Source organism: Musca vetustissima, unplaced genomic scaffold, assembly GCF_032173495.1.
Source record: "Musca vetustissima isolate MV318-11 ecotype Yass unplaced genomic scaffold, APGP_CSIRO_Mvet_v1 utg21814, whole genome shotgun sequence".
Classification (NCBI taxonomy): domain Eukaryota; kingdom Metazoa; phylum Arthropoda; class Insecta; order Diptera; family Muscidae; genus Musca; species Musca vetustissima.
In genome coordinates, this window is record NW_026886005.1 from 21,391 (window position 1) to 36,942 (window position 15,552).

The 15,552-nt window shown below is 33.2% G+C and overlaps 1 protein-coding gene across 3 annotated transcripts in view; it reads right to left on the minus strand.

The window, feature by feature from the left end:
- Positions 1–4,052: 4,052 nt before the first annotated feature.
- LOC133333429 (uncharacterized) overlaps positions 4,053–15,552 on the minus strand; it is a 42,573-nt gene continuing 31,073 nt past the window's right edge. For all 3 annotated transcript variants that reach the window (XM_061541745.1, XM_061541747.1, XM_061541748.1), the window contains exons 2-5: positions 6,067–6,290; positions 5,740–5,968; positions 5,452–5,628; positions 4,053–4,204 (exon numbers count right to left, since the gene is read on the minus strand). In XM_061541745.1, coding sequence (XP_061397729.1) covers positions 4,063–4,204; positions 5,452–5,628; positions 5,740–5,968; positions 6,067–6,290 — 772 coding nt within the window. In that variant the 3' untranslated portion in view covers positions 4,053–4,062. The remainder of the gene's footprint in view (positions 4,205–5,451; positions 5,629–5,739; positions 5,969–6,066; positions 6,291–15,552) is intronic.

The following is a 15,552-nucleotide window of genomic DNA, read 5'->3' on the forward strand; positions in this document are numbered from 1 at the left end:
TATAATCTGAACGCGCCTTTAGTCGACTATTTTGAACCGTAAAGTGTTGCCATGTTGGTAATTTTAGAAGAAGTGAAATAGGGTTGTATTTGAAATTATATCGATTTAGCATAGGATTTCTAGCAAATCGAAATATTGAGTTGATTAATTTGTGTATGGTAAATCGAGAAAACTTCAACTCGATTTAGAAATTCATATCTTGATTTAATCCACGTTGTCACGATAAAAAGCTATAGTCTAAACGCGCCATAAGGTTATTACTTAATACAGCAAATGTAAGGCGAATACACACTCTCAGTTTGAGCTTTCAGCTGATTTTTTATCGATTACTGACTTCCCAAAAAACCATGAATATTTTCGTGAATGCCTGACGGACATAAACAGGTATACAATTAAACAAATGTAAATTTGGTCCAAACTGTCAATTCAAAAGTTATAGTGTGTATGTCGTTTCATGAGTTTATGAGATAATTTCCGATAAATTGCATTGCCTGTGTTGAAATCATGGCCTATATAAAATTTCGAATAGGAGCATCATGCTGTAGGGTTGTACAATCTGCGTTACAGCTTTTTCGGTTCGTTCGACAAAAAAACTAGGTAATTCATTTAGTTGAAGTCAGTGAATTACTACAAGTCAGTAAGTTCGGTCATGAGAACAGGAAGAAATAACTAAATAACCGATTAGATCAAAAGAAAGTGAACAAGGAAAAATTGAACCTAGTACCGATCGTTCCTTTTGCAGAATAGTTGTTTTGAACTCTACCATGCTATCTATTCGTCTGTTCCCGTACCTCAAGAATTTTTACAATGACAACAAATTTTCCTTTATGATATCGAAAAAATATTTAAAATTAGTAGATTTCAGTACGGACACAGACCACAATATATTCTCTTTGGAATTAACCGTATGGAAAGGCACAAAGTGTTTCCCTTAGTGTAAGGCCTATTAATAAAATCATCCAGGTAGATCAGCTGATTCTCAAGTTTTCTGTCAAAATATATTATTAAGAATTATGTTCACATTGTGATATGGTAAATAACTTCCAATCATATGACATTAAACTTCAGAAAATCAGCTGTTTTCTGGGCAATCTTATTAATAAATCTTAAATTAGTGTCTGATTGTCCGGTTAAACGGGTTTTAGTGGACACTTTTGGAAGTCAAGGACTACTCACTATTATTAATATATAATTTTTTTATATTTATTGGAATTTATCGAAATAAGATTTAAACTAATTTTCTAAAAATTTGAAAAAAAAATTCTACAGTGGGTCTGTTCACGTACTACAAAAATCTACTCGATTTTATTATTTTCTCGATATCATAAAGGAAAATTCGTTATCGTAGTAAAATGTAGTAGATTCTTGCAGTACGGGAACGGACCAAGTATCATGTACGATTTAACGATATTTCGATAAATATCGATAATTTCAATATTCAGGAAAACAGTGTATATTTTTTCTTGAAATTTAACATAAAATGGGCAGTCATCCATATGGTAAAGAATGTCTTAGTTAATTCAAATATTTACTATTTTGCAATTTATCGAAAATTATCGACCACATCCGTTTTTATTTTGGGAAAAGTAAAATGAAAATGTCGATTACCTAGACATTTTTAGATAATTATTGAAAAAAAAAAACGATTTGTTATACATATTTATCGATACATTTAGATGTTACATTTACGTATACTGCGCTACATACATTTTTTGTTTTTATTTTTAGTTCTAGAGTTTGGGGAGAGAATTTTAATAAGGTTGATGATTATTACGATGATGATGATATTATTTAATATGATTTTTTTTTCGAAAAAAACTGGCATTACATAAATGTTAAAAAATGTAAAGAAGTGATTTTGATAAGTTTCGATAAAAAATATCATTTTCAGAATATGAGAAAAATTCGATTATTTTTACACGCAATTAACTATTTTCACGACATTATGACAATAAAATTCTATTAAATTGTCTCCGAAATCGCATAACGTTGTATTATGCCTTCCGATAACTTTCGATAAATTTATTATAATTAATAATGGACAAGGATTTACTTAAAATTTTTACAGTAATTATGAAGACACAAATTTCAATATTCAAAAAATCGTTTGAAATTGTTTAAACACTATTTCTCAATAGTAGCTTCATAGAAATTTATCGATTAAAATAAGACTAAACATATATTTATCGATTTGTGTTTTTTTGTAACAATTACAAAATAAAATATGTAGCTCTGAGAGAAAAAACAAATCATATAAATAGATTTGTTTTAAATATTTTCTCAGGATCTCGTTTGCTTACACTTAAGAAAAGACGATAACTTTCGATAAGTCTCATAATTTTATATTGTTCATGTGTTATTCATCATTCTTTGTTACAATTATTAAGAATGTCACGTGTAACTTTATCTCAATAGTTAAGAATTCTAAACCATAGCCACTTATCGAAAATTATCGAAATTAAAAAAAAATATGGTATTTATGGTAATTTATATTATGTTACTAATATTGCTACGAGCACACTTTTTATGCTAATTTTAATTTAGATATAAATGTGTATAATCGGAACTGAAATAATTCGTAGTTTTCTATGTTTTCATGTTTATCGAAAGTTATCGAAATTAAAAATACGTTACTTTGAATGTTTGAAGACGATTTATGATTGAAAAAATTCTTGATACCAAAAAAATGTGTTGAGATATCAAAAATTTATCACAAATAATATTTTTTATTTCGATAACAATCGATATCGAAAGTTATCGAAATCAAAAATACGTCAATGTGAATCTTTGAAGAAGATTAACAATTGTAAATTTTCTTGATACCAAAAATGTGTTGATATTTGAAAAAAATATCTCAAATAATATATTTTTATTTCGATAACAATCGATAAAAAATAAATTTTGTGAAAAAATCTAAATATTTTACCACGTTTTTTAACACATGTTGAGATAATCAAAAAAGTATCACAAATAATATTTTTTATTTCGATAACAATCGATACCGAAAGTTATCGAAATCAAAAATACGTCAATGTGAATCTTTGAAGAAGATTAACAATTGTAAATTTTCTTGATACCAAAAATGTGTTGATATTAGAAAAAAATATCTCAAATAATATATTTTTATTTCGATAACAATCGATAAAAATTAAATTTTGTGAAAAAATCTAAATATTTTACCACGTTTTTTAACACATAAGAAAACATTAAATAAATATTGCTAGTTAAGTTAATTTTTAAAACCTGAACAGATTTTGTAATATTTTTCATAATTTTTGATTTATCGAAGTTTATCGAATAGGAATATATGTAATTTTGCTCTGTTTTGAAGAGATATATCAAAGGTAATTAGTAGAAACACAACTCAGCAACTATTTGATTTATAATAAAGTCGAAAATTATTCCTAGTTCTTCATAATTTCCTTGTTATCGAAATTTATCGAAAACTATTTGGAGCATTTTTTAACATTTATGAAACGGCAAAAGGTTCGAATGTGTGTGTATATTTTCTCTATATAATGATGATGTGTATTTGGAATTATTTTTTTTGGCAATAATTTATACTCCGATTATCGATAGCTAGTTGAAAGATATGATATAAGAGGAATGGTATAATTGTTTTTGTTTTTTATTATTTAATTTTATTAAATTAATATGTATATCGATTTGTATAATTTGATTTTTGGTTTTTTGATTATTTTTGTTTTGTTTTAATTTAAGGACTTGCTACTACAATAAGGTTAAATACATACAAAAAAAAATAAGATATTTATATATATCTAATAATAGTTATAATAATAAAAACATTAAAAAGAAAAACATATATTTTTTGTTGTTGTTTGTTTTTTGTTGTAGATAAAAAGTTATGACATTGACATTTTGGGATGTTTTTTTATAAGTTTATTTCGTTTCAGTTGTTGTTTTTTTTATTAATTTTGGGGGGAATAAAAATTCTTGGGGGCCGGGCAGGAAGGAATAGTTTCATTGCAGGGTGGTGGGGTAGTTCTTCATGTCTTTTCTTTCATTATTTCGGCTGTTGATCTGGCTGTTATTTCAACGAACTTAAATCCGTTCGGTAACATAGACTTTGGCAGTGGCTGGAGCATTTGAACGTCTAACGGCAACCGATACAATAATGCCTATCGCCACCAAGACAATACCCAATGAGTTCATAATATAATGTTCGATTTCGGAACTGCGGGTGCTGAAAGAGAAATGAGAAAAGAAATGGAAATTAATAAAACATACAACAAAATAGGGCTATTATAAAAATTATAAAAATTAAAATATTCATTGCATTATAATTATAGTATTTATCGAAAATTATCCATAATTAATATATATATATATATATGTATATATATAATTTATGTATGTTATTTGTCCAAAAAATACTCAATATATTTGAAAATAGGGCATTTATCGAAAATTATCGATAAGTGAAAATTTGTTTTTTGTTTTCTAATCGAAATATAATTGTTCATTCTAATAATAAAATTATTGGAAAATATCATAAGAATAAATAATATTTTTATTTCGATAAATTCCGATTAGTAAAATTTCGTGTTTTTAATAAAACCCAAAAAGTAATCAATCACTTCTATATGGAAATATCGAAAATTATCGACATGTGAAATTTCGATTTGTTGGCAAGTCAAAGAATAAAAAATCTCTCCGATTTTCTACAGTAAAAAATATTTCGATAAATTCCGATAATAGCCCTTGCATGTCATTTATCGAAAAGTATCGATAAGTTAAATTATGTTTTTGCTAATCATGGAATAATTAACCCTTCTGATGTGGGAATGATTCGTCTAAAATATTTATTTCGATAAATTAGTTATTCCAATGGGTTGACATTTATCGAATATTATCGATATGTGAAATTTTGTATTTTCTGGCAAGTCAAAAGATAAATAATCCCACCGATTTTTTTTTAGTTTTTAAAGTTAAAAATATTTCGATAATTTCCGATAACAGCTTTCAGATGACATTTATCGAAAAGTATCGATAAGATAAATTATGTTTTTCCTAATCATGGAATAATTAACCTTTCTGATATGGAAAGGATTCGTCTAAAATATTTATTTCGATAAATTATTTTTTCTATCGGTTGACATTTATCGAATATTATCGATATGTGAAATTTCGTATTTTCTGGCAAGTCAAAAGTTAAATGATCCCACCGATTTTTTTTTTAATTTTTAAAGTTAAAAAATATTTCGATAAATTTCGATAACAGCTTTCAGATAACATTTATCGAAAATTATCGATATGAAAATTGTTGTTTTTTGGCAAATCAATTAGAATATCTTTCAGATATGAAACAATTTTTTATTTTATTTCGATAAATTCCGATAAACGCTTATAGAAACGATGTTGCGGTTATATAAAGATTTGAAAAGGATTTGTTTATGTATACAAATCCTTATAGGCTCTAAGGTAACTTACCTTAATGCTGTTTCACCATTCTCGGCGCCAATCATTTGACGTTCCTTCTCTACGAGACCGGTGACACATGTCGCAATGGCCATCATAAAATTGGCCAAACCGAAACTGGCATGGATTGGCACCATGGTGGCACGGCAATTGTAAGTGCGGTTCTCACAGCATAATAATATCAAAAAGCTGTAATCGGCAACAACAACATGAAAAAAGAAAAACAAGATTAAATATGAAATCCGCCACGGCTAATTTATTTGAAATCGAAATGATGACAATGTCGATCATCATTATTACCTGAAGAAACCAACAACAAATTGCATGGCGAACATGCCCATTGTCACGAAACCCAACCATGTGTGCAGGCTATAGAAGTTCGGTTTCGGCGGCTCGGATAGATTGTGCGAATCGAATACGGACAAGAATCCCAAAGCGATACATGGAATGGCACAGGCATGAAAGAGCATGTGAACCAGTTTCACGTAGATGTGTTTCAGGCAGCGGCACAGGCGATACAAAAGAATTGCTGCAAGAAGCAAAAGAAGACAAAGACGAAGAAGCAGCAAAAAGAATTGCAATACAGATTTTATTACAAAAAAATAAAATTATCCAAATTTGACTTACAAAATCCAGAGAATGTTATGAAACCGGCCACCATCAATACGGGATGTAAATTAAATTGCAATTCAGGATTTTCCGACCAGGCAAAACCACCACGATAGAATATAACCCAGAAGAGTGTGAGCACCAAAACGCCCACCAGCAAAATGGTGGACAGAATCACAATGAGGAGATATTCAAACCATGAACCGCAATTCCAGGCATTTTCCGGATCTTCTTCATAGCGTCTGAAAGGGGGAGAAAAAGAAGAAAGGAATTTTATTAGTATTAATGTTCCGATTAAGAGAGAAGCTATTGAGGTTATGTGATATGGATTTTACATATGCCCTGGAGACCTTGGATGACCTCCATTTCCAATAACATCATTGAGTTCCTTAACAAAATCGCTGTTTATTTGCATTCGTTTTTGATAGCGTCGTATTTTCTGCCAACAGGCGAATCTTTTCAGGAAGCACATGCCAGTTTTGAAAAAAATGTATATTTCAATATTTTTTTTTTACATTTGACAATGACACAATAATGTTTAGAAATTAACACAGCATGCCAGGATCTGCACACATGTATTGTGAATCAAGGTGATTGATACATAAAAGTCTGTCCGCTATGGAAAATTACTTATATGGGACTTCGTATGGATGTCACCACCATATTACGGAACCGGAGTATTTTTTTATAGAAAACAGAGGAATTTTTTCTATAGAAAATTTTTTTTCTGTTGAAAAAAAAGTATCCTATAGGTACTAAGGAAGTGTTTTCTAAAAAAATTGTGCGAAAAAAACTGAGGAATTTTTTTTAAGAAAAATATTTTTCTATTGAAAAAGAGTATCCTTATGGTCCTGGGAAAATTTTTTATAGATATAGTTATTCTCAGAGTACAGATTATTTTTTTCTACAGAAAAAATCGTACTGAAAACAAATAGACATTTCTCACAAGCCGGAGGATTTTCTTAAAAAGAGAACCGTGATTTTGCCCACCGAAGAAGTTGCAATTATGTTTTCCGTATTCTTGAATGTTGATAGAAATCTATAGTGAACATTTTCAACAAAGGACATTGACCTATGTTGAAAATGTTTTCGGGTCATTCCCAACCGAATTTTCCAACATGCATGTACTTTATTATCTCAGAGGATAACAACTTTTCTGGATCCAGGTCGCAGTAATGCCATGCGGGGGAATTTAAAACCTTGCATCCGCACACAAATTGAAGTCCCAGTTTCATGGTCCATTTGCTGCATTTATAATCTAGCAGTATCCGCCAGAATTCAGTACAGCCTTTGGCGCAGTACTACGATTACCATTTTGTCTAGTTATGCATCCAGCATTACTGCTACTACTAGTGTCCATGTCTTCCTCCAGATGTACAGTTAGCACACCTTCCTGCCGTGTCCATCTATCCAATCGTATGTCGGTTGAAATTAAGATAAAATTTTTTTAGATAGAACCCGCCTAAAACTCCTTGAAGTATGAAAACCATTGTAGTGTCGAAAAATCTTGGATCCGTCCGATCTAACCCGCTTAGAACCCATTGAAATTCTAAGCTTTGGTATTAACCCTTTTGGAAGCCTTGTAGTGTCCCGAACTATTGGGCCCGCTATATTTAACCAGCTTAGTACCACTTTAAGTTTCCGTAACTTCTGGATCCATCGGTATTAAGTCGTTCGGAAGTCTTTGTAGTACCCCAAACTGGTAGGCCTTTTCAATCCGCTTAGAACACCTTGAAGTGTCGGTAACTCGTGGGTTCATGGAGTATTTTATCCGCTTAGAACTCCTTGATGTATCGGTAAATCTTTGAATCGTCGGATTGGAAGCATCGTAATGTCTGAAAGTCTTGTGCTCTTTGGATATAACCCACTTAGAATACCTTATTCGTGTTTGTAATTCGTAGGTCCGTCGGAATTAACCCATTTGGAAGACTTATATTATCCGCTTGAACCGTCTGTAACTCCTGGGTCCATGGGATCGAACCTGTTAAGAGGTCTTTTAGTTTCCATCAGAAATTACCCATTATGAACCTGTATAGCATACGTAAATCTCGTGGTACCATTTGTGATTTTCGGAACCAAAAAAAGAAACACGTTAGGAACACTCAACCTTTGGGATAACTTTCATTAGGGTTTATTTTAAAACAATTAATTAGACAAGATACAAAAATAGGAATACGGTGGACCTAGGAAGGTGTCATACGAAGTATTAATCCCGACCAGAGACGTACGCAGAAATGAAATTTTTTTCACAGTAAATTTTATTTATTTTTCCAACAGCGAATTTTTCACGGAATTGGTTGTAATTTAATATTTTGGGCTCTAAGTGGGTGTCAAATCTCCATACCAAAAATATAAATATCGGGAGATCTTTGGGTATATTTTCGCCACCCAATATAATGGTTCAGCCATTATGGTCAATGGTGCAATTTTCAAATCATGTGACCATTTCGAATCGGTTGTATTTGTGAATTTGCGGAATCTTTGCGGATAAACAACTTCTTCACAGCATATTTTCAATATAAGCCTTCATACAAAAGGTCATGGGTTATTTTCGGTATGTTCCAGATCCTAGTCTCATTTTTTCAACCTGAGTGTTTGTATTTTTGGATTTCGTTTTATTCTCGTTGCAATATACTATGGAATCGTGGATATTAATGTTCCGAGTTTATAATTCATAGAAGATACATGTATTGATAAGTATTCCTGGACCTCCAAACCCCTATTAAGTAGGTAAAATTCAAGGGTCCAACGAAAACTCAAAGAAAACCCCATACTGCTAACTGTCATTTTATGCCATGAAACCACTAAATCAATCACTTATGTGCCCTCAACTGACCTAGGTTTTTGTTTCAAATATGTTCCCCTCGCGCTCTCTCTCTCTCCTCCACACATCAACGTCATCACCAATCCCCCTTTCAATTTACAATTGTGAACTGAAAAATTCAAATGATCCGCAGAGTTCAAAGTTATTAATTCAATTACCAACCAACCAACCAACCAACTACTGTTTGACTGATGACTGGCTTGTCCCCAACAACAACAACAACTAAATATACGTACATACTATATGATCGGAATGTTGTTGCTGCAATTTTTTTCCTTTGTTATCTCGCAAAAGCAACAAAACAAAATCAGTTGCAGTAATGAAGTAATTACCATTTTGCCAAAGTAAATTAAAGATTTCTTCAGATAAATTTATGCAGAAACTTTGTTTTTTTCTTTTTCAAATTTAAATCCAACTGAAATTGAAAGTGAAATCAGCTCGGGGTTTGTGATAAAAGAAGAAAAAAATTAAATAAATTGTGATTATGCGCTTAATTGTTGGTTGTTGTAATTGTATTATTGTATGTTGTGATAATTGTTATAAATTTAAAGCGAATTATTGGCTAGTTTTTTTCTGCGTTCACTGTTCATTAGCATGGGTTGGGCTAGGTCGTTGCGATATAACATTTATGTACATAGGTATTTAACACTATTTTTTTTGAAATTTGATACAATTTTTTTTGGATTTTGTTCAAATAGTGTTATGAAAAAAATGTTCTTGATTATTGGATAATAATTATAAAAAATAGGAAGTTGGGTTTTACAATTATCAACTGTTTTGAAAAAATGCCCTTTAAATGAAAAAATGCCCATGATCCATCAGTTTATCCGGAGTTTATGCCTTAGCTTATCCATTGAACTTCAACTTAAATTTCCATTAGAATGGATTTCAGTTCCATGGAGTCTATTACTTTTGCCTCTAAATGCCTCCCTTATGGTTCGCCCACAAAGTCTTCCAGACCTTCAGCTTATTATGAGAAATCCCTGTTTTTAATTAATCAAGAAAGAGGTTTATAGTGACTTCTTGAACCTCAAAATATCTATAATCCCTGACCTTCAGTTTGTATATAAAAGCTACCTGACTACATTTATAAAGACTCCATGTACACCCTGAGATGCAGGTCTTCTATAAACACCATAATGGCTTTAGTTCGGCTATAAAGACTGCCTGAATTTCAGTTCTCTAAAACCTTACCAATCTTCCGCTCGACTATAAAGAACCCACGAACTTCAGCTCTTCTATAAAATTACTATTAGCTTCAAGTTGTCCATAATGACTCCCTACACTTCAGCTTGTCTATATGAACACCCTGAATTTCAGGTCGTCTATATAGACTTCCCGAATCCCTGTTCCTATGTAAAACTAGCGGCCTTGGTTTTCAGCTCGTCTAGAAAATACCATTCTTCAAGTCCTCCGGGTCGGGTTTCATCCAACTCGTCTTTAAAGACTTCCTCCAGGTCGTTTTTACAAACTCCCTCCACGACGTGTAAAGACTCCCTTCCGCTCGTCTATAAAGTCTCCCTTCAGGACTTCCAAACAGACTCCTTAAGCTCTTTAAATACTCCCTGCCTTCATCTCGTCTGTAAATATTCCTTCAGCTCGTTTATAAAGAACTCCTTCTGCTCGTCTACAAAGACTCCCTCCAGTACGTCTATAATGACTTCCTCCAGCTCGTCTAAACAAACTTCTTCATCTCGTCTACAAAGAGTCCCTTCATCTCGTCCATGAAATCTCAATTTAGGATGTCTAAACAGACGTCTACAAAGAGTCCCTTCATATCGTCCATGAAATCTCAATTTAGGATGTCTAAACAGACTCTTTCAGATCTTCTATAAATACTCCCTGCCTTCATCTCGTCTGTAAAGTGTGCATTCAGCTCGTCTATAAATTACCCCTTCAATAAAGAGGGCACTAGTTTGCTGCCCATCAGCTCGTCTACAAAGACACCCTCCAGCATGTTTACAAATACTTCATCCAGCATGTAAAGGTCCACTTCGGGACGTCTAAACAGACGTCTTAATCTCGTCTATAATGTCTTCCTTTAGCTCTTCTATAAAGATTCCTTCCAGATCGTCCCTTCAGCTCGACTGTAAAGACTGTATTCAGGTCGTCTATAAAGACTCAGTTCATGTGTAGATAACTCCTTCATTTCCTCTATTAAGACATTCTACCTTAATATCGTCTGTAAAGACACACCTTCAGCTCCTTCATAAAGTCTCCCCCTTTCAACTCGTATATAAAGGGGAATTATGTTGTCTATAAAGTCTCCATCCAGCTCGTCTACAAAAAACTTGCTTTAGCTCGTCTATATATACTACCTTCAGCTCTTCTGTAAATATTTCCCTCAGTTCGTCCATAAATACTCTATCCAACTCCCTTCCGCTCGTCTTTTTTCAACTCATCTTTAAATAACCCATCTAAATCGTATATAAAGACACCCTCCATATCTTCTATAAGACTCTCCACAGTTCGTCTTTAACGATCACCTCGAGCTCGTTTATACGAATTCCCTTCAACTCTATAAAAACTCCTGCCCTTTCGTCAAGAAAGTGTCCCTTCAGTTCTTTTATAAATACTTTCTGCTTCAGCTTTCAAACCTCTTCCCCTTTTGTTGCTTAAAAATGCCATTGAAAAAAGTCTCAAATATTTTAGTTTTATTTTATAAAAAAATTGTTTTAAAAATTGCCCCTTAGGGTCAGTTGGAACGTGATGAGTTTAAATAATTACCTTAGCTGTATAAAAAACAACAACGAACGCTATTAGGCTAAAATTATAAAAAAAATTACAATTAATATTTCACCTGGCATACTCGGGAATAACACAGTGACATCATGTCTAATTTTATTTATTTGCGATGTAAGTAAATTAATTTTTATTGGAATCGTTAGGTCTCTTTTCAATTCAATTACTTATGGGTCTTTATAAAATCCGAGCCTGTAATATCCGAAGAATATTTCCCTTGTTATCTGTTTGTAATTATTATTTGATGAGTTGATGGGAAATTCTCTGTTCCCCAAATGGAGTTCGGAACATATCATATTTCATAACGAACATGTGTGGAGTTTTAAATTATCTTATTATTTTCACATGCAATTGGAAAATGTGTTCGTTTGGGTGCCATATTTTGTTTTCAATTAGCGCAACTCTTTAGAATTTTGTATTTAATTATGACAGTATTATGTTGTTCTTAAATGTGTGTTATTACTGTTGTTGTTCTTGGTTTGGAGATGATGCAAAACGATGATCATATGATCCAACCATTTATTCTAACAAATAGCCATACAACCAATCAATCGTACATCCATACACACACACAAATTGCTCGTAATTATAACACTCGGTGGTGAGAAGGGAAGATACGAAGTGTCTTCGTTTGGGCTATGTGTTAAAATTCTCTGCTCACATGTTCTCCATCAAAACCCTTTTATCGAATATGTATACGTGTGTGTGTCTGTCTGCGTGCAATGAGTGATGATTTGTTTTGACTGCAATTTGTATATCATCTGCATGAGAATGTGCCAAACACTAACGGACAGACAGACGGACAAACATTCATTTGTTTTGGGATTAATGGATTCTCACTATCCCCCCACAAACTCGCACAGCACACACACACACGCACACACTCTCACTTATACCCATTCTTTTGCATCTCCCTTCCATTAAAAGCTCAAAACGCATTACAATAATTTTTGTTGTACTAATCACATGTGGTTGTTGTTACTGTTGCCATTCTTGTTGTTATTGTGAGTGGTGATGATGATGTGTAATGGCACCATTAACAATTTTGGGGACTACAAAAACACAAACACACACACACAAATTCCCTGTTGTTGATGGATATGTTAATGTGTGGCTGTTGCTGACGATAACGATGTTATACATTATCGCCTGCATAATCATGATGCTGTTTGGCAATGTTTGTCTACTGATATCGTTTATTATCTCATTGCTGAGTAATTTGATAATATTTCATAACGAAAAACAACAAATTTGTATGTAGTTAAATTAAAATGAAAAAAAAATATTTTTATAGACAAGGAGGGAGTCTGTGGCATATACACACAGACATACATATGTATATTATGTGCCCCATTTTTATTAACCATTGTGGTTAATGATACCACACATACGGCAGATGTTAATTTCAATAAGCTAATAGTTATGGTATTTATTATTTTGCGATCTGCAGGGCAAGGGAGGCTTTGCCGATGGGCCTTGAAGATGTCTTTCCAAGAAAGTCGTTACAGTCGGACCTTGAGGAAGTCTTTTTAAATGACATAGAGAGGATCATTACAATCGAGTGGTTGTAAGTATTTTAAGACTGACTGGATGTAGTCTTTATAGAGGATCTTAGGTGAGTCATTATAGACGAGCTGAAGGGAGTCTTTATAGACGAGCTGAGGGGAGTCTTTATAGACGAGCTGAAGGGAGTCTTTTTAGACGAGTTGAAGGGAGTCTTTTTAGACGAGTTGAAGGGAGTCTTTTTAGACGAGTTGAAGGGAGTCTTTTTAGACGAGTTGAAGGGAGTCTTTTTAGACGAGTTGAAGGGAGTCTTCATAGACGAGCTGAAGGGAGTCTTCATATACGAGCTGAAGGGAGTCTTTACATACGAGCTGAACTGAAGGGAGTCCTTATATACGAGCTGAAGGTAGTCTTTATAGACGAGCTGAAGGTAGTCTTTATAGACGAGCTGAAGGGAGTCTTTATAGACGAGCTGAAGGCAGTCTTTATAGACGAGCTGAAGGGAGTCTTTATAGACGAGCTGAAGGGAGTTTTTTGTAGACGAGCTGAAGGGAGTCTGTATAGACGAGCTGAAGGGAGTCTGTATAGACGAGCTGAAGGGAGTCTTTATAGACGAGCTGAAGGGAGTCTTTATAGACGAGCTGAAGGTAGTCTTTATAGACGAGCTGAAGGTAGTCTTTATAGACGAGCTGAAGGTAGTCTTTATAGACGAGCTGAAGGGAGTCTTTATAGACGAGCTGAAGGGAGTCTTTATAGACGAGCTGAAGGGAGTCTTTATAGACGAGCTGAAGGTAGACTTTATAGACGAGCTGAAGGGAGTCTGTATAGACGAGCTGAAGGGAGTCTTTATAGACGAGCTGAAGGTAGTCTTTATAGACGAGCTGAAGGTAGTCTTTATAGACGAGCTGAAGGGAGTCTTTATAGACGAGCTTAAGGGAGTCTTTATAGACGAGCTTAAGGGAGTCTTTATAGACGAGCTTAAGGGAGTCTTTATAGACGAGCCGAAGTGAGTCTTTATAGACGAGCTGAAGGGAGTCTTTATAGTCGAGCTGAAGGGAGTCTTTATAGTCGAGCTGAAGGGAGTCTTTGGGGAGACTTTTTAGTCGAGCTGAAGGTAGTCTTTATAGACGAACTGAAAGTAGTCTTTACAGAGGACCTAGGATGACGATCTGAGGTCCAGAAAGTTTTTAAATGCGAACTGAAGCTCAAGGTTGCTTTATAAACGAGCTGAATGCTAAGGGAGGCGAGCTAAAGAGTATCTCATCTGTAAGGGCCCCTGTTCATTAGCTCGTATTCCTTTTACAAGATTTGTGGAGAGCCGCATCTATAATCGAAGTGAGATGATATATTCAAAATAGCATATTGGCGATTTCATAAAAAAAGGAGTTTTATAAAAGATCTTCGTCAAAGAAATGTAACCTTTCGGAATATGTTGGTTAATCTGTAACATTTATTTGTCCCCTTGAACATGTAAAGAATTTTTTATTTTATAGAAAATTTCCTTAAGGCCTTCTATAAGGTCCCCGTATCTATTAAATACATATGAAAACACTACTGATTTGTTCACATAGAAATAAAAATTTCCAATTATCGAATTATCAAAAAAAAAAAAAAAATGATTTTCTTAAAGTCATACCTAATTTCAACCCTACAAAAAGTGCAACATTGTTGACCTGACTTATAAACATCGAACTTCCTAACAATCGACGAAACAAATGTTTCGAACAAATAATTGAACTCCTATGTATCCTCGTTTAAACATGTTTTTGTACAAAAGACAAATTTTTTTGTTGCCAAATTTTATACAAGACAATACAAAAGGAAATTCCATACCCCCAACCTCCCATAGGGAATAATACTAATAAAAAGATTTGGGGGAAAACCCCCCATCAAAAAAAGATTAAGAGAAACATATTTTACATCATCAATTGTTTTTCATTACAACATTGGCTACAAGATACCACACATGTACATACATACATTTGATTATATGTAATCATATTAACAGTAGGCCATCAACCATCAGCTGCATACGTTTCAATTTCAATAGATCCGCTGTCAGATTTATTCGTATATCCAAGTGTAGTGTGTATGTGTGCCTCTGATTTCCCTCTTTAGTTCCGACCACTGTTTTTTTTTGGTTCGAATGATGAGCAGCATCATTCAAAAGTCAATGAACTGTCAGTCAAAGTGTGCAGTTGTTGTTGTTTTTATTTTTTATATTTTAGCATAGATTATACAGGCATATAGCGGCAACAACAACAACGAAGAAAATAATATAAACATAAACATTGCGCCGTCTGTTAAGTAAGAAAGTGTTGATGTTGTATCGACGTTGCATATATTATTTAGCGAATATAACCGAAAAATTAAAAAAGAGGGGTCTATGCTGCATTTTTATTCGTTGTTGATGTCGTCGGATTTTCCTTTTCCTT